Consider the following 22495-nt stretch of genomic DNA (forward strand, 5'->3'; position numbering starts at 1 on the left):
TAATGCCAAAACTATAAGTGTAAGGTGCAGGTTAAAAGCTTTTATTAGACTTATTATTCGCAGATGGATATATGAGTGTTGAAATATTTCGTTGCTTAGTACTGTTGTCATTGGTATAAAGTATGGGTTTTAATATAGACCTTTGCATTTTGTATTGGCATGTAGCATATTAATGGAAACAAGTGAAATGGAATGCTTATTGCTTTGTTGTGAGCAGTGGCGTAGCGAGGTCGGGTGTCACCCGGTCCGGCACTTAATGGTCTTAATGGTAGCGACCCTTCCCGGGGACAAACTTTCAAATTTCCGATTTGCACCCCCCTCAAACTTTCGATTTGCACCCCCCCCCCCCCCCGCAAGTTTTCGATTTGCACCCCCCTCAAACTTTCGATTTGCACCCCCTCCCTCAAGTTTTTCTCTATATATTTTGCTATTTTTTGCCTTGGTGTCACCCCCCTAAATGGTGTCACCCGGTGCGGTCCGCACACCCCGCCCCCCTCGCTACGCCCCTGGTTGTAAGTGTCATGTTTCGTACGTTTTATTGTTTTTAATAGTCACAATATGTGAAATAAATAAAAATTCAAAGGAGTTCCAAATAAGACATAGCTAAGAGAAGGACATGTAATAAAAAAAGACATTAATAATTTGAAATCACAAATTTGAAAGTAAACAAATTTGAATATAGAGATTCCATTTATACAACATGGGCATAGGCGTAAGCCTAGGCACAGATACAAGCTCAGACACAGACAAGGACATAGAGACAAACACAAACACAGACACAATCACAATCACAATCACAATCACAATCACAATCACAATCACAATCACAAACACAGACACAGACACAAACACAGACACATATACAAACACATACACAGGCACAGACGTAGACATAATATTTTCATCAAATCAATAAAACAAATACAAAGAAAAGTTACTTCCGCTATTGTAAATATGTTTAAAATCGTAAACGATGATGTAGGCTTAGTTAATGATAATTATAGCCTAAGTTAAAGTTGTGATTTAAAAAAAAAAAACCGGGAGTGATCTCCCTTAAACTTTCTCCAATATTCTTTTATAACACTACCGGAGATGGCAAATCGCGATATAGACATGATTTTAATTTATTTTTAATTACTTAAACTATTAAAAATAGAATAGAAACTCTTAGCAAAAAAGAACTGCGCATCAAGTGAACAAACAAAATGCGTATAACAGTGCGGAATATTATTAGTACTTTATAAATTCACATGCGTTTTTTGAGAAAACTGAAATACCGAAAATTACTACTTACGGTCAACGGAAATTACTCAAAATTCGACAGTAAAAGAAATATAATTGTTACATTCTGGGTACAATTAATTTAATTAGAAAATATATAATATATCCCTTTGGCTAACGAGATTTCAAATTTTAAGCGAGATAGACCCAGACTTACAAGCTGCTTAGTACGATTTATTTTATTACTTTGTATAAGCCCAATATAAAGATAAACATTATTTTCATTTCAGTGTCAGTGTGCACAAAGATTTTTGAGTTTAGAGCTGTTGACCGTATAATGTCGTTGCACGAATAAGTGAATGCGGTCAATTAATGGAAATTAAATACAATGTAGACAGTGATAACTCAATAAGATACGAATGGAACCCAATGGTCGATAGTGGATAAAGTATCATATAATACAGATAAATTTTAAAAAAATCTCACAGCTTTTAAAATCATAATGAACTTTGGTCCCAGTCTTGAGCTGCTGTAGCAAAGATGAAGGAGCCGCATCGAAAAAAGAAAATAATTAAGGCTGAAAACGATTCGAGCTGCTCCCAAAACTAAATCTTTAGAATTGAAGAAATAAGAATAAAATGTATAAATATAACATTAACTTACTGTTAATATAAAAAAACCAATTAGCTATTATTTATTATTAAAAAGTTTGTTTACAAGTTTGTATATTTATTTGTTGTTTTTTTTTTGTTTGTTTGTCTGTTTGGTTACGTGATAGAATCTGCACTATGTGTAGAACTGTAAAATACATATTTAGGTAGAGAATATTTTTTTTACCAAACTATTAATCACAAATTTATTTAAATAAATAAATTTATTTATTAATATATTCATTGGTAGTTACACCACTTAAATTATAAAAGTCCAGAACAATGACTTTACTTATGGTGACACCAAATGATTCTTTTCTATTTACAACAATAATGGCGGCTTCCATCGAAGATTTTGTTGCCCATTCAAAACTTTAACGCATAATAAAGCTAATTTTCTGTCGGCTATAGTTTTAACGGTAAGTCCGTTTGCTATATTTATTACGTTCCAACACTATAATCAATTTTCAGCAGTTCTTCTAATTTGAGTATACAATACATTTCTCTAGATCTACAGATAAGCTTTCGGACGATGGGAAAGTCAATCCTAGATCTAAAATCTAGAATCTAGGTCAAACCAAAAAAAATTAGTTACTAATAAAATCAATTATAAAAACACAATAAATTATTGAGTTTCTTAATTAAACTATTTTAGTCCTTACATATCTAATATAAATCTTTGTTTTTTTGTGTTTCTGTGTCCTCAGTATATGAAGGAATAGTGTGGTCAGAGCCATGCTCCGCTCTAATCTTTTTTTTTTTAAACGATAAAAACATGTTGTCTGAGACTTGGCGGGACACTGGGCAAGTGAAGTAGAGTTGGGTAGGTGTAGAGTTTACCTGTGCGCCAGCATATGAAGGGATAGTGTGGTCAGACCCATGCTCAGAAGACTAAAACGTCCGATGTTTGGCGTCTTTTTGAATGTAGGCTCTGGTTTTTTTTTGTGACGATAAGTGATAGACGTGATGTCATTTATAGATGACCCCCGAGACCCACAGTTATCCAAGGATATGGGTAGCCTAGTTTACTATTATAATTCTATGGAAAAAACAAATATACCTGTCTCCAGAAAGAAAGCAACTAGTCTCAAAATTAAACCAACAACAAATGAGGCCAATGCAGTTACATCTACGATATTCCAACCGCTATGAAAATACTTTTTCATGGAAGATTTTGCCTATATATATATATATATATATATATATATATATATATATATATATATATATATATATATATATATATATATATATATGTATATATATATATATATATATATATGTATATATATATATATATATATATATATATATATATATATATATATATATATATATATATATATATATATGGACATGTATAAATCGAAAATCATGTTATAAAATAAGACGAAAGCATGTATGTATGTAGGCTATACAAATATATTTTACATATGAAGCAGATTACATAAGTTCAATTTATGTTGTTTACCTCAAATATTTCTTCCAATATGTTAACAAGCACCCATCCAAACAAATAGTATTCAATGTTATGGAATGTCCTTACATTTAGGTAGCCCAGTAGTAGAACTCCATATAGAATCAGAAACACTATCAGTCCAAGCTTAAAAATACATAAGAATGAATGAGTTTAAAAAGAATATATATATATATATATATATATATATATATATATATATATATATATATATATATATAATTTTTTTATACTTTTATTTGCCATAAAACAAAATACAACAAATTTACAGTAACAAAATTTACATGTCATTAAATAAATAAGTAGCTAGATTAATCATATACAAGGGCGGAACTACAGTGCCGCCAGACCCCGCCAGGGGGCCCATGCCGTTTAGGGGCCCACGGCCGACCATAATTAATTTTTTTAAAATTTGATTTTCGTGCATTTTTGCCTTGATATTTGGTTTGTAAAATAAAAATACTGTAGCAGCGGTACGATTATCTTTATTTTACAGTCAATATACCACGCTCTCCCGCAAAAAATAAAATCCATTACACAAACTACAGTGTAAAAAATAGGCAAATCTTCAAATGTGAATGACTTCTGTGACTCGTTGCTCCCCCTTGATAGCTAAATAGAGGACACGTAACTGTTTGACCGATACTCCAAAGTGTACTGTGGCGGATGGGGCAGGGGAAGGGGACCAAAAAGGGGGATAAAAAATTGTCAAATTTATTTATATATTTAAAAAGTTATTTATAATTGTATTTTTTTTAAACATCCTCAAGGCCGAGTTCTATTTCCCTACATTCAAACACACGCTGTCGCCTGCAGAATTGTTTAAAAAAAAAAAACAAAGTCCACGGGAAGCCGCTACATATGAAGGAGGCTTTCATGATGCGCGGTTCGTCTTTGCCGCGCGGTATTGATTAGGGACCCGAAATCTATTGTACATTTTTCAATGTCAATATGGGTTTGTGATAGTGGTTGAATTTGTATCCTGTACTATCTTGTATCCTACAAGTAATAAAAAATAATATAATACTAGAAACTTCGGTTTTATATACGTTTACTTGTTTTTGCTTTTACAAGAAATATCATAGTAAACTTTTATGGCCTATACTTGAAATTATCTTCCCTGAGTAAGTTTTCAAATAGGCGATGCTGATACATAGGCGTTTTGTTGTCTCTTTCAAGTTTTTTCCCGAGCCAACCCCCATCCCATCCCATCCCTTATTCTTAGACTCGCAAGTATCGAGGAGATAAATGTATCGTTTATGAACTCCTTTCTAACCGTACATTCAGCACATTTTGTCAGACACTAGACAGATATTAATTTACTTGCATAGTATTAGGCACATCTAATTCACAAAACAGGGAAGGTAAGATTATTTTTTAAATAATTATTTAGAAATTAATTAGAACGTTTAGATTTAATTGAACATTATTAATAGTCAATTACTATTTAGAAATGACGTCATTGAGGTGGGGGGTGTGTGAGGGTCTGGCTTTTTGTTAGTCGTTAAAAGATGTGACGTCATGTTTGGATTTCCCCTCTCCCCCCCCCCCCCAAATCAGAAGGCGTAAGCTGGCCACATATAGTTGTAAATGTAAAAAACATTTTTCTGTCTATTATGCATTACTGCATCATTCACACAATCGCCATGAAAACTTGGGAATCTGTTGAGTACAACCCCGCAAAGGATTTGTCATAGGCCTAACATTTGTTTACATATTGGACTTGGGACGCCCAACGGAAATATGTGATTTAGCGCCCCAAGATCTTGCATAAGCGGATGGGGTTACTCCTTGAATCCACCGGCGGCAGTGTCATCCTGAGCGCATTACATATGAGAAGGTTGGTCACAACTGACAGTCGTTTAAAAGTTCACACAACACTAGGGATACGTTTCGCTACAACACTCGATGACTAAACCTAATCAAGTGTTGCATCAATGTTTCTTGCAGATTTTTTTTCTCCGGGGGGGGGGGGGGTGCACTTGATATTTTCGTTTGGGGGGGGGGGGGGGGTGAGGGGGCGGGCTAAATTATCCGAGGGGGGAAGGTCAGACATTGGTAAAAGTATATATTTTCTAAATAAGTTTCCATTTCGTTCGGGGGGGGGGGGGGGGGCGGTAGACTGTTTTCGGGGGAGGGAAGGGCTCTGCCGGAATAAACAATGTGTCGCGCCCATCACCTGTGCAGTAATGTAACTGGGAGCCCCGTGACTCCCCTGACACCTGGGTCGTCACCGAGGGGCTTGCAGCGTGCCTTGGCATGTCTAGTTAGTAGTGTGGACAAACCCGCGCCCTAAGATCAAAGAAATGAACTGTCGACATTGTTCACATTTAATTGAACTTCTGGAAAACAAAGCACAAGTCTAAAAATGAACTGTACTTTGTCGTGTTTTGCTTTTATTCTACTGTTCCAAATGTCTGTCTATATATAGCTACCGTCCTTGCTTTTTGCTCTAGGTCCGTCCTGTCTCTTTGTTTTGGGATTTTGTTTAGAGTTATAACTATATCGATATTGAAGGTCTCGTTTTTTTGTTATTTTGGTTTCTAACGTCTTTTTCATGTTTAGTATGGTGGGGCATTCTAAATAGACGTGCGTTTCGGTTTCGGGTGTGTTTTGTCTGCATAGTTTGCAAAATGGTTTCTGTTGTTTTGCTAGGGGTGTTGAATTGTAGATGAGTCTGTAAGTTATTTCCCTGGCTTTGGGTGTGATGGTTTTGAGATGTCGGTTCTTGAAGGTGTCTATTGTGTCTGTTAGAGCGTATTTCCTACACCATTGAAATCTGTTGTATAGTGGGGTTGAGAGTTTTTGCACTAACTTTTTGTAGATATTTTGTGATTTTTCGTGAACAAGTTTTTCGTTGTTTTTTAATATTTGTAAACATTCTGTGTAAAAGGGACTATGTTTTCCTCCTATGTAATGTGGAGTTGTATTATTGATTTTTGTAAGTTTGTTTAGCTGAATGCCTATATAGTAGTGAGCTAGAGGGTGAAAGTTTGGTTGGCTAATTATTCTGCTAATGTGTGTTAGTCTGAATGTATTGATTTTGGTCTGAATATCGTGCAGGTTTATTCCTCCATGAAGTTTGTTTTGTACTAACGTGTTGTGGCTAATGTTTGAAATTGTGGTCTGAAATATGTACTCTCTAATGATTTTATTCAGATGTTTAATTGTTGGCTTTGTGATTGTTTTAGCCGTGGCTATATAGGTAATTTTTGGGATGACGTACCTATTAATTATAGATGACCTAGCGAAAATTGTTGTTGAGCTGAATTTGTAAAGTGCTATGGTGTTTTGAATTTTGCTTGAGGCTTGTTTCCATTCATCATCGTTATTGGTGTGTGGGTTGCTATAGTGGGTTATGCCGTAAAGTTTTAGTTTGTTGGTACCTAGCATGTTTAGTGGGTAATTTGGTTTGTTGATCCAACGTCCAAGTCCCATGATTTTGGTTTTCATTAGGTTAATTTTTGACCCGCTACCCAGCCCAAAGTCAAGGAAAGTATCTGTTAATATTATGATAGATTTTTCGGTTTGCAGCGTAAATGCTGTATCATCAGCGTACGCTAGAATTTTTTTGTTTAATTGGTTTGGAATGTCGATTCCTCTGATGTCTCTAGTGTTTCTAATGCATTCTAACAGGGGTTCGAGTGTTAGTGTATAAAGGATTGGAGATAGGGGGCAACCTTGTCTGACTGATTGATTTATTCTAAAGGGTGGGGAAATATTATGGTTTATCAGTAGGTGTGCATTAAAATAGATTATTTTATCCATGCCGTAAAAGCGATTGCAAAAGACAATGATAAATTCGAGGTACTGTAGTCGAAAACAGGCAGTTCTGCCGGCGACCCAGCATGATGCGATTTGGCGCCCCGGGGTAGACGGTGAGCAAAATGCGTGTATGTTTTCGTTTGTGTTTTCTTTGTGTTTGGGTTGGGTTTGCGTTTGGATTAGGTTTCTTTTTGTTGGCTTTTTCATTTTTGTTTGTATTTTATTTGTGTTTGTGTTTGTGGTTAGGTTTGTGTTTGCGTTTGTGTTTGCGTATGTGTTTGTATTTGTGTTTGCAATATGTTTGCGTTTTTTTGTGTTTTGGTTTTGGTTGGTTGTGGTTAGGATGGGCAATGCCGGGTTTATACTGATTAATAAACACACATGTCATGGTTATTTTCAGAGGGGTTTTTCACAGTGGCCAGTGCAGGGCCTGGCCTGGACGGCTAGTATATATATATATATATATATATATATATATATATATATATATATATATATATATATATATATATATATATATATATATATATATGAATCAATTATCTAAATTAACTAAAACTAAATTTTAACTTACTGCATTTAAAATCACCATTGTTTTCGGAGCACCTATTACTTCCAGTATTTTTCTTAGTTTTTCGCTGTTAAGAATAAGACGATTGTAATATAGTTGTAGTTAGTTTATTTTACTATTTTCCAATAACATAAACATTTAATATGCATTAATATATCAATTTTTAATAATAATAGATATTAAGTACATTTGTTAAAAATGTAGACATGATTGCAAAAAACATGAATAAATTTTTATTTACTAAAGTAGTTTAACACACATAAAAAAACAGCATTCATACCCCATGTATCACGGCATATAAAAATTAAACCAAACTTAAATACTTAAATAGTAGATTTAAATATGTTATTACAATATATTTAAAAAATGTTATACCTAATTTATAAACTAGAACTATTCACTAGATATACTCTAACTTCAATAGGTATACCATGACCTTTCACCGGCCCGAAGTGTAACTACTCGAACACAGTACAGATAGTTTTGTCAGAAAAATAAGGCTAAAATGGTAATTTGATCCCATTGCGCAGCTAGTAATTGTATTTAATTTGAGCCTATTTCGTTTTGCATTTTCTGCCGACCAGACTAGCGCTTGGGGGGGGGGGGGGGGAAGGGGGGGGAAGAGCTTCTTCCGAGTAGTCACTTTCATTATTTTATAGAACCCTGGTGCAGCTTATGTTCACGTGATTTTGAGAGAGAAAGAGAGCTATAATTTCAAGTGGTTTGAGACAGGGGCGGAACTACCATACCGCCAGACCCCGCAATGCGGGGGGGGGGGGGGCCAGGACGTTTAGGGGCCCAGTTCCGACCAAATAACAATGAATTTTTTTTTCAAAAATTATGTTTTTCGTGCATCTTGAAAGTGGTTTTGTAAAAAAAAAAAAAAAAAAAAAAAAACAGGTCTACAATAGCAGAGATTGTTGCGTAGAAAAATATTTTAAAATCTACAAGAGCTATAGTTTGAAAAGTAGGTAAACAATCGCACTACTTCCATGACTTACTGCCCTTCTTTAAAATAGGGATGCCCACGAGGCTCATTTAAATAGTTTTGTACTATGTATATTAAAAAGCAATTGGTTCTCTGAATTGTTACTTAAATAAGACGTACTATACAATAGTATAGCTATAAAAATCAATATTTTCAAAATTGATATTATAAAAGCCAAAAATGAAAAAAATAAACATAACGCGAGAAACCATTTACGAATCAAGCTAACGTCTTTATATATTTTTGACCAGCATGATTTTAATACATTACTAAACGCAAGATAAGTTCGGACTAAATTTTTTCTGGTTTGTTCTCTCATAATGGTTATATATTGCAATGTAGTAGACTAAATTTCTCAGTTAAGATATAGATTATATATATATATATATATATATATATATATATATATATATATATATATATATATATATATATATATATATAGGGGGCCCTAGTTTTTTCTTTGCGGGGGAGCCTTTGATTTCTAGTTCCGCCACTGGTTTGAGATTGGTGTAGCGGAAATCGGTATCCGGAACATCAATGTAAGCTCACAAATCGAACCAGGTTTCACTGTCTAACAAACAAAGAAATAGATAGCACTTCTTTATAATAAAGTAACATAAATTTTAGAAATAGCTTACCTTTTCAGAGGCAATATTTCAATGTGACGTTTAATCATCTTAAAAGAGCAACTCTGGTAATTCAATTGTTTATATACATGTTAACATTAACATAAAAATATATATTTTAACAAATAAATATATCCGTTTATTAGAAGAATTTTTATATACGGCAAAATATCCTCATGACCTACAGGGTATATTTCGGAAAGCTGTGTGAATAGCAATTGGCTCAGTATCAGATCCTGCGAATGAAACACATGGAAAACTATCGGCCGTCTTCTATGACTTCGACTTTGGGGTGGAAATTAACCGCAAGATTATCACTCGCACACGGGTTTAGCCATACACCGTATCGTAGGTGGTTTCGTATAATTCCCATTATATAGAACGTTTAAAGAGCCGGCGTTTCTTAAAAGTACCTGTAATGACCAGAGTTTCTTCTAGGCATCTCTTCGAAAAATTTTTACCGCCCCCCCGAACGAAATGAAATTTATATATTTTATATAGAAAATATATACTTTTAACAGTGTCCGCCCCCCCGAAGAAAGTTTACCGCCCCCCCGAAGATTTCAAGCGCCCCCCCGGAGAAAAAAGTCTGGAAGAAACACTGGTAATGACCTCTGAAAATGTAACCTATTGTCGGCTTTGGCCCCTTTGAAGATTTTTTTCACAAATAGGTCAAAGTTTTTTTCTGGTACCTATGTTGATGAGGACTTTTGAAAAAAAGATATAGGCTATATTAGGTGGTGGTCACTGGAGGTCTGTTTTCTCCACCTATTCGGCGTAAAAAAGTCCGGCCGATAATTTCCCATTCACAACATCTGGGTCTGTGCTAAAAAGCTATTCTGGCACAACGGATGTACCACTTATACTTTGCCTATTCTACAATATACTAGGCATGCTGCCCAGCTTCGCTTAGGCTTTCGAAAACATTGAGAATTTGAATGCTTAATTAATTCGCCCGAAGGTCGGTCTACGACCTCAAGAGTTATGAAGAGGTTCCTCCGTGGACATTTTTTTTCGATTTATAGCTCATATAAGGTACCGGTCAGTCGAGGTCAGTTTTGACCCCCACATCGTAGACTTTTCGGCCAACCGGCCCCCGTGTTCTGTCGCACCAAGGCAAGATCATGCCAAATTTGAAGCGCCTGCGGCGCCGGGAAGTGCCCTATCGGACACCCGACAATCTAGATCTAGATCTAGATTCCTAAAAGAATTTTTTTTTTAAGTTTAGCCCGAGCATAATAAAAAAAGAATACATTAACCAAGTTGACTTGCTGTGTCTCGAACCCGCACCACCTGCGTGGTTTAATGTACACTAACATCTCCGCTATTTAGGCACCTTATAAAATACGGAGAATGAAACACGTATTTTAAAATCTTAACTTACGCGAATATGCCTATTCTTTCAAATTAATTTTTTATCCCAAATTAGCCAGTTCCAAACAAAGATTTTGTATAAAATAAATAAGTCTTGAAATAGTTTAGTCCTAATATAGAAATTTATTTTTGGAATTGATTTTAGAGAAGTTAGAGTCTAAATCTAGATCTTAGCGTCTACGTCTAGATCTAGTTATTGCGTAGATTTAGATTTAGTCTAGATCTAGAATCTCTAGATCTAGAATCCAAATAGGTACATAAAATAAATTTTATGAGTTTAGGCCGGAAAAATTGTATTGTATACATTTCATAGTGTACGTAGATCTAAATCAAATTTGAATGAAATAGTTCATTTCTTTTCATTCTAAACACGGCAGATGACGTCATTAGTTAATGTATAAGCAATAGTGACGTCACAGTTTTATGCGTTCTTTTTCACATATATTAATGCTTTTCCGGTTGCATAAATAATACTGTTTCTCTACATTCGAATACGCCTTTAATTTTTATTTTTCTTCTTTAACTAAAATTGTGGTTATACATTTAAAACATCTAACATATTATTTTCAACAAAAGTCCGTAAAAAGTTCTTCATATATCGCTGCCGATTCTGACGTGATGTCCGGCGAAAATATTTTGCGGACAGACAGAGAGAGAGAGAGAGAGAGAGAGAGAGAGAGATGTGCGAACGTGGGGATTTATATATTAGGATACGTAGACACAAAAATTTATATTTAAATGTCAAAATAAAAAAAGGTAAGAAGGTATATATTATAATAAACATATAGGTACATTTAAAAATAGTAAACAATAAACAGATACAAATTTAAAAAGTTAAATAGCTCATTAATAGAAAAATAAAAAAATAGTAAATGGAACAATAGATAAAAAGACCAATGAATAGATCGATAGATCTATAGATACACAGATAAATAGATAGATTGTTATATAGGTAATCAGTATATATATATATATATATATATATATATATATAGGCCTATATATATATATATATATATAGGCCTATATATATATATATATATATAGGCCTATATATATATGTTATTATAGGCCTATATATATATATATATATATATATACATATATATATACATATATATATACAGATATATATATATATATATATATATATATATATATATATATATATATATATATATTAATGTTAAATACGTAGAATGTTTAAAACTTACAGCCTTTGCACTCCTCGTGCTTCTTTCTTCCTTCCTTTTCGATGCACTTTTCTGAGAATCGTTTATGCTTTCTCTATTTTTCTATTAAATCGTGGATATTAATTTTGCAGTTAAGTCAGCGTAACATGCAATAACAACTAAAAAGTACTTTTGGTAATAGCTACCCAGCATGGTAGATATCATCAATAGTTATAATTCAGGCTTTTACATTTAGACAGGTTTTAAACCTAGCTATTTAAGAATTAACCCACCACCCCCATCCCTGTTTTCAAAGTTTAAAGGAGGATATACTAAGACCAATAGATAACGGTTTACAATACTGATGTGACCTACTTAGGTCTGGTAATGTTTGTTTTTACATTTGTTATAATACCATATATGGTCTGTGGTGCAATGACCGGTTTTTTCCGCTGTCTTACTAAGAGAGTCTTAGACTCAGAAATTTTCCATCAAGATATGACTGATTGATTCAGACCAGATGACCACCCCGACCAATGACCTTATGATTTGAAGGTGACCTCCCATGTTGCCTAAGTCTATAAATAGACTGCGCACAGGCGTCTCGAGGCAGTTCATTGACCAGACGTCGTTGAGAGACATAAGCCCTGTGTGTTGCCGTGTAGTACTAAGTTGGTTAAGTAGCATATCCTTATATTACTTGTGGTTAAGTAATTCTTTATGCTTATAGCAGTGATGTGTAAACCGTGGTGATTTTTCTGAAGTGTTAAAAGCTGTGATAGTGTATCATATCATTTTTTCCCACGAATTGTAAGTTTGGTTTTGTTCATTCTGTAAATCTATTTTATTCCTGTATAAATCTAGTGTTCTGCCACGACTTTGTACACTCATTACAAGTTATATGCAGACTAAATGTATTGTTAGCATCAGTAGTTTCTCTAGTGTTTCCCCTAGACATTAATTACGAGTCCTAGCAAACTAGTGTGTTAACTTTCTTTTATTGAGGCTTGTCGCCATCTGTGTATAATCAGTTAAACCAGGGGTCTCCAAACTTTTCAGCCCGAGGGCCGCATTGACTATCAAAGTTCAGTTCGGGGGCCAGTTTCTTCGAGGCGTGTCTTTGATTTTACTGGGCAACGTTCCTCAGCTATCACCCACACACGTTTTTTCCATGGACAAAAAGATCTCCGCGGGCCGGATAAGAGGACCTCGCGGGCCGCATCCGGCCCGCGGGCCGTAGTTTGGAGACCCCTGAGTTAAACGAATCCGGGACCGTTCGCCAACTATCTGGCTGATAGATTGGTGTCCGTTACACTGAACATTCGTGTTAAACATGTTTTCTTCATACACTTAAGTACTTTGTGATTAAAATATTTTGTCTTATTTTATTATGCTTTTCTTTTTAATAATTACTCAATAAATTCACATTTTTTTAACATTTTATTTTGATAAAGATTTTAAAAAATTTATAATAGCTTTTTCCCTGCTTTAAAGAGGCGTTTTGTACGATTGTTTAACCGTAAAATACGTTATTATACTGGGTTTTGAGTAAACAACCTCTAGCATTTAGAAAGAAACTAATTGTACTAAAGTGCATTGTATAATTGTGTAACACTTTTAAAAAAGTTAGTTATGTTAAAACCCGTTCTACAAACTTTGTCCCAGATGGTTGGGAGGAATGTGTGTGGGGGGGGGGGGGCGCTTTTTCGCGAACAAAAATCGCAAGCATTTGTACTGGATTGGTGATTAGATAACTCTCTTAACACTTAGAAAATGAACCAAATGTATTAACGCGTAATGCACAATTTCACTAGCCAGTTTTGTTAGGAAATGACGCGACTAGTTCTTTGTAAGATTTTTACGAGTCTCTCGACTTCAACGAGAGAGATCAGATACTATTACGTGATTGCCTTACATCTTGCCTAGTTCACTGTCTTAAAGAGAAATTAATATAACGGATTCTTGAATAGCTATCCGATCAGTAAAATGGCATGGCATACAGTAGGAGCGGGTGGGCGGAAGACTAGATTTTAAAAGCTAAAAACATAAGTCGAATAGATCACTTTTTTATTGCTTGTTTCATAACAAGTCTTAATACTGCAATTTTTACATGGTTCAGTCCACTAGACCTACTAAACGATGTAAATAAAAAATGATACAACACGACAACAGGTTAGGCTTTGTTACTTTTTTCATCCTAAATGATAATTTAAAACTATAATACACTTTTATCGAAATTGTTCTAAAGACACAAACAAAAGTAGACCTAATAAGCTTGCATTCTAGGGCAGTGGTTCATAACCTTTTTGGAGGTACCGAACCCTACCAGTTTCATATGCGCCTTCATTAATAGTTTTAATTTATCGTCCACATTGACAAAATCCGATCGTGAATGTTATGTCGGTGTGTGTCTCTGGGGTTCCATTGAACCCAAGTTCAGAACCACTGCTCTAAGCTCTTTTGATTTTCTTCGTGTTTTTCGTTTCGGTTTCCTAAGGGGCATAGGCGTCAACTCACTTGATTGTTATGAAGATAGAACCCTTAAAATACAGCCTCCCACATCCCTTTTTTTATTTGATTTTCTTCAGGCATTTTTTTTCTCCTTCTCTTTTTTTTTCTCCGTGGACTTTACACCAACACCTACTTAGTGATGATATTTACTGATATTGTGGCCTTAACCACCACTTTCTCCATGCTCTTATTTCATTCTCCGCTGTCTAATCTAGCTCCGAGCCATATAGTAAAAGAGACTCCACATTTAGCTATAGATCCCGATTGAATTTTTTTAAAAATGCATATGAATTCCACATTGTCTTAAAGTGTTAAAACGCGTTTTATTGATTATAATCAGAAAAACATGGGCGGTGCCACCATCTTTAAAATGATTATTACTGCTTCTTCAATCAGTACAATTAGCTCTGCATTTTTTGTTGACTGTGTGGGAGAAGGCAGGGCACATTTGCGAAATCCAAGACTTCGAGCTGTTAACATTCGTTGGATTCCAGTAGGTTTCCTCGAGTTTGTTTCGTTATACCATCAACCAGTCGACGAATTACCCATGTCGTATTCCGATGCAAACAATAAATGTTTCTGATTGTAACAGACTGTATTATTGGGCATGATTATTATTTTTGTGTTTTACATGAAGTTGCATGAATGTAGAGTACCTGGCCAACGGAAACACGGTGCGAGCGACTCGTCATGTTTTTTCCATGCTAGTTATTTAAATAGTAGTCTATAATTTATTTTCTACTTTTTAGTGCATCATTACATAAAAGATTGTTATTAAAACGTTTTTTTATGTACTTTTTCCATGCTTTTGTGACATCGCTCACTGACGTAAGGGGAGAGAATGTAAGGTATAAAAGGGGAGCGCAAGGTGAATGAGTGTGCCTGCCTGTGACAAACAACCCTCTAACTCAGATCAGGCATATTTTTTCCCCGACATTACTAATCTTTTGTAAAAGGAAAATGTATCTTTATGGGAATTTAATTGGAGTAAAGTTGTAAGGAATGAAAATACTAATGGAAAGTTCACTTCGGGCGCCGGGAAGTGTTGCTACGCCTCTACTGGTTTAAATTTTACTTACAGTGCAGACAAATTCATGAGTTTTCTCTTGATCTTCTTTTCTACCATTTAAATTTGTAACAGTTCTGTCATGATTTACGATTTGTTGTGTCTGTAACATAGAAACATTTAAACATAAATACTCGTGTATTGTTTTTTTTTCAAAATACCGAATATCGCAGACTATTATAAGGTATCTTTGGTTAATATTTAACGACAGGTTGTAAGGACCGTTACTATAAAATAGTAAAAAGAAAACAAATAATAGTTGGAAAATAATTATTCGATGAGCTTTAGCTTTGTCTAAGGTTCGATTATTTTTCATTTCTCATCAGCTGTTTTATGTGAGAGTAACAAATGTAATAATTTAGTTTCTATATGCTCGTTATGTAACTATTGTGTAGGCTACAGTAATTATGAAACAATAATGTACATTTTGAAGAAGAAAACTATTATTTTATTATCTATATTTTAGCCTTTTCTGACATAGCTAGTCACAAGATTAGCTGAGAAGTATAAACGCCTGTGACAAACGGCCATCAGGTTCCCTCGTAAACATAGTTACGCAATCGTAACCCTGATGCAAGCACAATATACGCAATGTGTTAAAGCTAAAATATTTAGAAACCAATAGATCATTATTTTTCATACGATCACAATGAATAACAGATCATCAAATATCAAAACATTGTAGCACCTGAATTAGCTAAATAAAACGTTACTACCCAGCGGATCAGAGAGTTAAATAAAATTGATCCTGACTTGAAATTTTCGTTCTAGAAAAAAAAGATTTGTTTTATCTCGCAACGAAAAATATAAAGAACGATTGTGTGATAATGTTGTCAAAGCTCGAGCGGCCTATATTGCGAGTTATTAACAAAGATATATCTATGCTTATTATGATAAATTCCTTAAGCTTACATCTTCTTCATTATTATTTGTTGAATCTGTCCTGCTTAGTTTATCAGCATCCAACTTTTGTTTCTGGAAAGAAAAAATAATTTGATGTTGCTTTACAAATGTAGTCATCGAAAACACTACTTTGAATACACTAGTTACATTAATCCTTGAAATATTCTGAAAAAATAAAAACGTTTAACTAGATTACAGACCTCAAAATTCAAATTGTCTAAAAAATATTAAGGCGTTTAATTTGTAAAATGTATTACCTCATCATTAATCTGCCATAAATAACCTAAATTCCATATCGACTTCTGCAAGTCAATACAAGCTGGCTGAGAAATAAAATCACGATTTCCAGATTCTAGGGCTATCTCAATACAAGATTTATCGCCATACATATCAAATTTCGTTACGAGAAGCCTCTTTGTAAGGTCCGGATTTCTGTTATAGAGCTCATCAATCATTGTTACAGAAAGAGATCTGTATTCACTGAAACAGAATAACACTAGAAATTTATATTCATATTTTAAAGATTAGGATTGCTGTCTAATGTTGGCTTTTAACCTAATGCAAAGGATTAATTAATAATTTCTTACATAGCGTATGATTTTAATTGCATTCTTTGCACAGTGTCTTGTGCTAATTTGGAACTCTTTTTGAAATAGGCATAAGAAAATAATGCTGCAATAAGTGGGTCCTGGGGGAAAAACATGCATTATAATTATTAATCTAGGTTTCATTACTTTAAATAAGCAAATAACTGTATATTTATTTGAAACAAAGTTAGTATAATATGAAAACAAATATCAAGAGCGGGTAGAAATCAGTTAGACAAAAAATAAACTTACAGCGTTTAAAATCATACACATTCTACTCAAATAAGTGGTAGGCCTAGGTCCTAGGTGCTTTGACCATAGGGGGTTTGACCATAGGGGGTTTAACCACAGCGCAGCTTTGACCATAGGGGATATGACCATATGGGCTTTGTCCACAGCGGGGCTTTGACCATAATATATTTTTTAAAATTGAAATTGTAAACTGTTATTTGATTTTAATTTATGATACAATTATTACGATTTTATACATGTTTCCTGAGAGTCCATTAATAGAAATTAACATGTACTAAAATAAATGGGGAGTGATCTCCCCTAAACTTTCTCAAATATTCTTGTATAACTTGGTATATAGACATGATTTTTAATTACTTAAATTAAAAAAAAAATAGAATAGAATCTCATAGAAAAAAGAATTGCGCACCAAGCGAACGCCAAAAACAAAATGTGCATAATAGTGCGCAATATTATTTAGTACTTTATAAATTTACATGAGTTCTTTGAGAAATCGGAAATAGCGTAAATTAGTACTTCCGTTCAACGGAAATTACTCAAAATTTGAAAGAAGGTGGAGAATTAGAACTTTTACTGACATGTGAAATTTCATTTATCTATCTGAAATAGTACTCAAGTTATAGTCTTTTGAAAAATTTAAAGTAGAAAAAGTACTACTTCCGTTTATCGGAAATCGCTCAAAAGTTGGTACGGATCTACGATTTTGATAAAATACTTATTTATGAAATTTCATCAACCTAGCTGTAACGGTACTCAAGTTATCGTGTTTACACACCGACAGACAGACACACAGACAGACACAAAGACATACGGACAAGATTGCAAAATTATTTTTTTCCGTATCAGTGAGGTGTAAAACGGCGAGATTTGTAAAAATCTCGATTTTTTTTGCACGATTACAAGACTTTCTCTATACTTTGTATATACGAGAAAGTAAAAAAGTCAAGAACGATATTTTAGTCTTCACATAAAGGCTGGTGCTAGGCCACATAGATTTATTTTTAAATGTAAATGGAACACAAATAATGCGACATATAACAAGTTTCACAAATAAATAATGTTGATGTACTTGAAAATACACAGATATTAAGGATAACAAAGTATAACAAACCGGGAGTGATCTCCCCTAAACTTTCTCGAATATTCTTATATAAAACAACAGGGGATGGGAACTCGGGCTATAGACATGATTTTTAATCCATTTTAAATACCTAAAGTTTTAAAAATAGAATAAAATCTCGTAGACAAATTAATTGCACACCAAGTGAACGCCAAATAAAAAAGTGCATACTAGTGCGCAATATTATTAGTACTTTAAAAATTTACATTAGTTTTTTGAGAAATCGGAAGTAGCGTAAATTACTACTTCCGGTCAATGGAAATTACTCAAAATTAAACAGAAGGTAGAGAATTAGATATTTTACTTACATGTGAAATTTCATTTATCTATCTGAAATAGTACTCAAGTTATAGGCTTTTGAAAAATTCAAAGTAGAAAAAGTACCACTTCCGGTTATCGGGAATCGCTCAAAAGTTGATACGGATCTACGATTTTGATAAAATACCTATATATGAAATTTCATCAACCTAGCTGTAACGTTACTCAAGTTATCGTGTTTACACACACAGACATACGGACAGAATTGCAACGCCCAGTTTTTCAAACTGGATTACGCATAAAACCTCTTAATTTTGATAAAACTGGATTGATAATTTTTGCCCGATTAAAATAAGTCCTCTATACTTCGGATGTGATGTAAGGACTGAGGTGTAATACGGTAAAAATTGTTAAAATTTCAGTTGATTTTTGTGCACGATTACAATGCTTTCTCTATACTTCGTATATACGAGAAAGTAAAAAAAACATGCTAACATTATAATCAAAGAAGTAATACTAGTACGGTTTAGATGACTTGTATTTATACATGATAAATTAACATATTATTATATCCTGCCGCAATTTAGAATATAATTAGACAACTTTTAAAATTAATCCTTACCATATAGCCTATGGACAAAGAGCTTGTTATCAAACGCCAGCATTGGACAAACCGTGTGCTGACGAAGACCTTGGGTCGAAACGTCAATAGTATTTGTAACTGTCTTTAACTTGTGATGCAACTAACACTATCTGTTTTATTACTAATTAACAAGCCACATGTGGTCAAAGGCGGACACAACGCTTGTGATCAAACACCCGTTGACAAACCACCTGTGATCACGGACCCTCTGTTGAGAAAACACCTGTGGTCAAACCCCCTATGGTCAAAGGCCCTATGGCCAAAGCCACGTTATGGTCCAAATCCCGCTGTGGTCAAAACTCCTATGGTCAAAACCCCTCTGTGGTCAAACCACCAATGGTCAAACTCCCTATGGTCAAAGCACCTGTGGTCAAAGGTCCGCGCATCGTAGGCCTACGTGTTATACCAATTTTTATAACTCCCAAAATAATTGATTCTTTAAAGAAAGGTTTTGTTAGATTACCGATATAAATGAACTAATTATTTTTATCTCTAATGTCAATGCTAACTCCATTCCTAATCCAAAAAAAGAACCGAAATTCTCCCACAGCGATAACTTGATTTTCTGACTCTACGTGAAACCAAATATAACAAAACTATTAGCAATCCAATACATCTATTTTCAGAATCGCATTCTCCGCAACCCCGATGTATCCAAATAGGCAAATTGAAATTTACTTTTTTATTTTAATTAAACATACAATGGTTTTATTTTATTTGTTTATTTTAAGCAAGTTTTAAACAAAAGCAATACCTCAAGCCTCATCCAAAAAAGCTTTGACAGTTCAAAAGAGCGATTGGAGAGACATTGACGATGTAAATGATCCATCAATGGTACTTAAAAAGAAAATTAGGCTAATTATAATTTTACTTTTGTTTTAATAGTCATCCTTTATGATTCGAAACATGAAATTATTGATTATTTTGTATTGTGTCATTCTACACAAAACTACAACTTAATAAAAGAGAAAAACATAATTTATGTCAGTGGCGTAGGAAGGGGGGAATTAGGGGGGGGGGGGCTATAACCCCCACATGACCCCCTCTGTAAAAGATTTTTTACTATCATAATACAGCTGTACCTTATTTAAATATATTTCTTAGAACATCTTACGCTATGTTCACTCTGAATTGGTTATCCCCCCCCCCCCGCCCCATCTCTCCTCACTACCAGATGGGCAGTGTTTCTTCCAGACTATTTTCTCCGGGGGAGCACTTGATATCTTCGGGGGGGGGGGGGGGGTGGAGGGGCCGGAAAACATTTTCCAGGGAGACGGCCACTTGTAAAAGTATGTGTTTTCTATATAAATTCCAGTTCGTTCGGGGGGGGGGGGGGGGGGGGGGGGGGGGGGAGAGAATTTCTTCGTGGCCGAAGAGATGCATGGAAAAAACTGTGAAGACGTGGCAGGTCAAAATTTTGCAGAGCGGCATAAATGTCACACCCGGGTATTCGCTGGGTAAGAAAATAGACCTAAAGTGACCGGACAGTAGTGAATGAAGTTGATCCCCCACCCCCCGTACCGATCTGTTCATGTCATATCTGGGAACATTCGATAAAGCGGTCAAAACTGATCAGTTGTATTTCTTTATACAATCTTTGTAATTTATGTAAAATACAGAGGGTACTTAAAAAAAAAATTTAGGGTACTCTCTCTCTCTCTCTCTCTCTTTCTCAGTACATTTTGCTAATTTTTGTATGTTTTTCAAAAACATTGCTCAGCCGCATGAAAAAAAACTGACGGTCAGACTTAAAGCCCTAGATAAGTACAAGTGACCGCGAGTAAATTCTAATGAGCGATACATATCGAAAATTAATTTAGATCGACGATCCTATATGCCGCTCCTCGACATCGTAGAACAACCCTGGACGATTTCAAAAATAAACTTTCTGCCGCAGTAAAATCCTCATAGGGCCGTTAGATCTGAGAGAGGCCCATTTTTTTCGTATATAAACATAGCAATTTTTTTTTTGTGAAAACAGTAAACAAAGACTTCGTTATTTGGTTTCTTTACAAGGTAGGTAACCTTTCAAAGTAATTAATTTTTAATCAAAATTAAGTCCTCGTTTTTAAAATCAGAAAATGATGAAATTTACCATTCATTCAAGTAAACATTCTATTAAATATTTAAAGATGTATTCTATGAAAACTAAAAAAAAACAACTTGAAAATTAATGTATTAATCTTTGAGATAAATTATCGAGGAAGTCTATGTGATTATAATTACATTTTGCGAATAATAACTAAGTTATTTTCAGATTTAGACATTTCTGTTAAGGGGTCATCCATAAATGACTACAACGCTTTTTTTGACGATTTTTACCTTCCCACCCCCCCCCCACCCGTCACACATCCTCACAAAAGCCAGACCCCCCCCCCTAAAATGACGTCACACCTCAGCCTACAACCCCCCTCAAAATTGCAGTTGAATTTTTCTTAAAACATCGATATTTTTCCAAAATCTTGTCTGAACTCTGTCAACATAGAGTATTTTAATCAATTCCTATTATAATTTATTAAAACAGTTTTCTAAAAAACGCGAAATAATGGCTAAATTTCATTTTCTAACATTCCTGTTATATAATGCAAAAGTGTGACGTCCCACCATCAGACCCCCCCCCCCCCCCCCCCACCTCATCACATACCGTCACAAAATTACGGACCCCCCTCCCCCTACAAGTGTGACGTCATTTATGGACGACCCTTAGATTTAACATTGAGCACTCCACATATTTTATATATATATATATATATATATATATATATATATATATATATATAATATAATAAAAAATAAAAATGTACCCTCCCCCAATAAGAAGATCCTGCTAAGCCCTGATTTATGTCTCTTTATTTAACTTTTCAATGATTTTAAAAATTTTCTAGTAACATTTAGAATATATTGTTTGCATCAAAACCATACATTTTTTCAAGGTCTGTTGACCATAAGTCATCATCACTGTCTTTCTGGTTCAACATTTTCAAATTTTTCGAATCTTGCTTGATAAATTTTTCGTCTTTCGGTTTCTAACAAAAAAGTTACGCAAAAATAAAAATCCATTTTTCAATAAAGAAAAAATAAATAAATATTAATGTTGATGTGGTTGCTAAATGTCGATTATTGAATATGAAAGATGACAAACATGATGTGTATGTAGCACATAAATATATGATTTTATATATATATATATATATATATATATATATATATATATATATATATATATATATATATATATATAGTTTTATATATATATATATATATATATATATATATATATATATATATATATATATATATAATATATA

At 34.1% G+C, this 22495-nt stretch overlaps 1 protein-coding gene and 1 long non-coding RNA gene across 2 annotated transcripts; both read right to left on the minus strand.

The window, feature by feature from the left end:
• Positions 1-1708: 1708 nt before the first annotated feature.
• LOC131930681 (uncharacterized) lies at positions 1709-3468 on the minus strand. The gene is made up of 3 exons (XR_009384153.1): positions 3343-3468; positions 2932-3049; positions 1709-1832 (listed from the first exon to the last, which is right to left on the minus strand). It is a non-coding gene; the product is annotated as an uncharacterized LOC131930681 (long non-coding RNA).
• An 11954-nt stretch (positions 3469-15422) lies between these two features.
• LOC131930682 (transient receptor potential cation channel subfamily M member 8-like) lies at positions 15423-20021 on the minus strand. Its single transcript, XM_059287266.1, has 5 exons — positions 19942-20021; positions 16915-17015; positions 16585-16807; positions 16337-16399; positions 15423-15527 (listed from the first exon to the last, which is right to left on the minus strand). Exons 1-5 carry the CDS (start codon positions 20014-20016, stop codon positions 15423-15425), a joined length of 567 nt encoding a protein of 188 aa, XP_059143249.1. The 5' UTR covers positions 20017-20021.
• Between the last annotated feature and the right edge of the window lie 2474 nt (positions 20022-22495).

This window comes from Physella acuta, unplaced genomic scaffold (genome assembly GCF_028476545.2).
Source record: "Physella acuta isolate Inbredline_101_S28 unplaced genomic scaffold, ASM2847654v3 ptg001820l, whole genome shotgun sequence".
In the NCBI taxonomy this organism is placed as follows: domain Eukaryota; kingdom Metazoa; phylum Mollusca; class Gastropoda; family Physidae; genus Physella; species Physella acuta.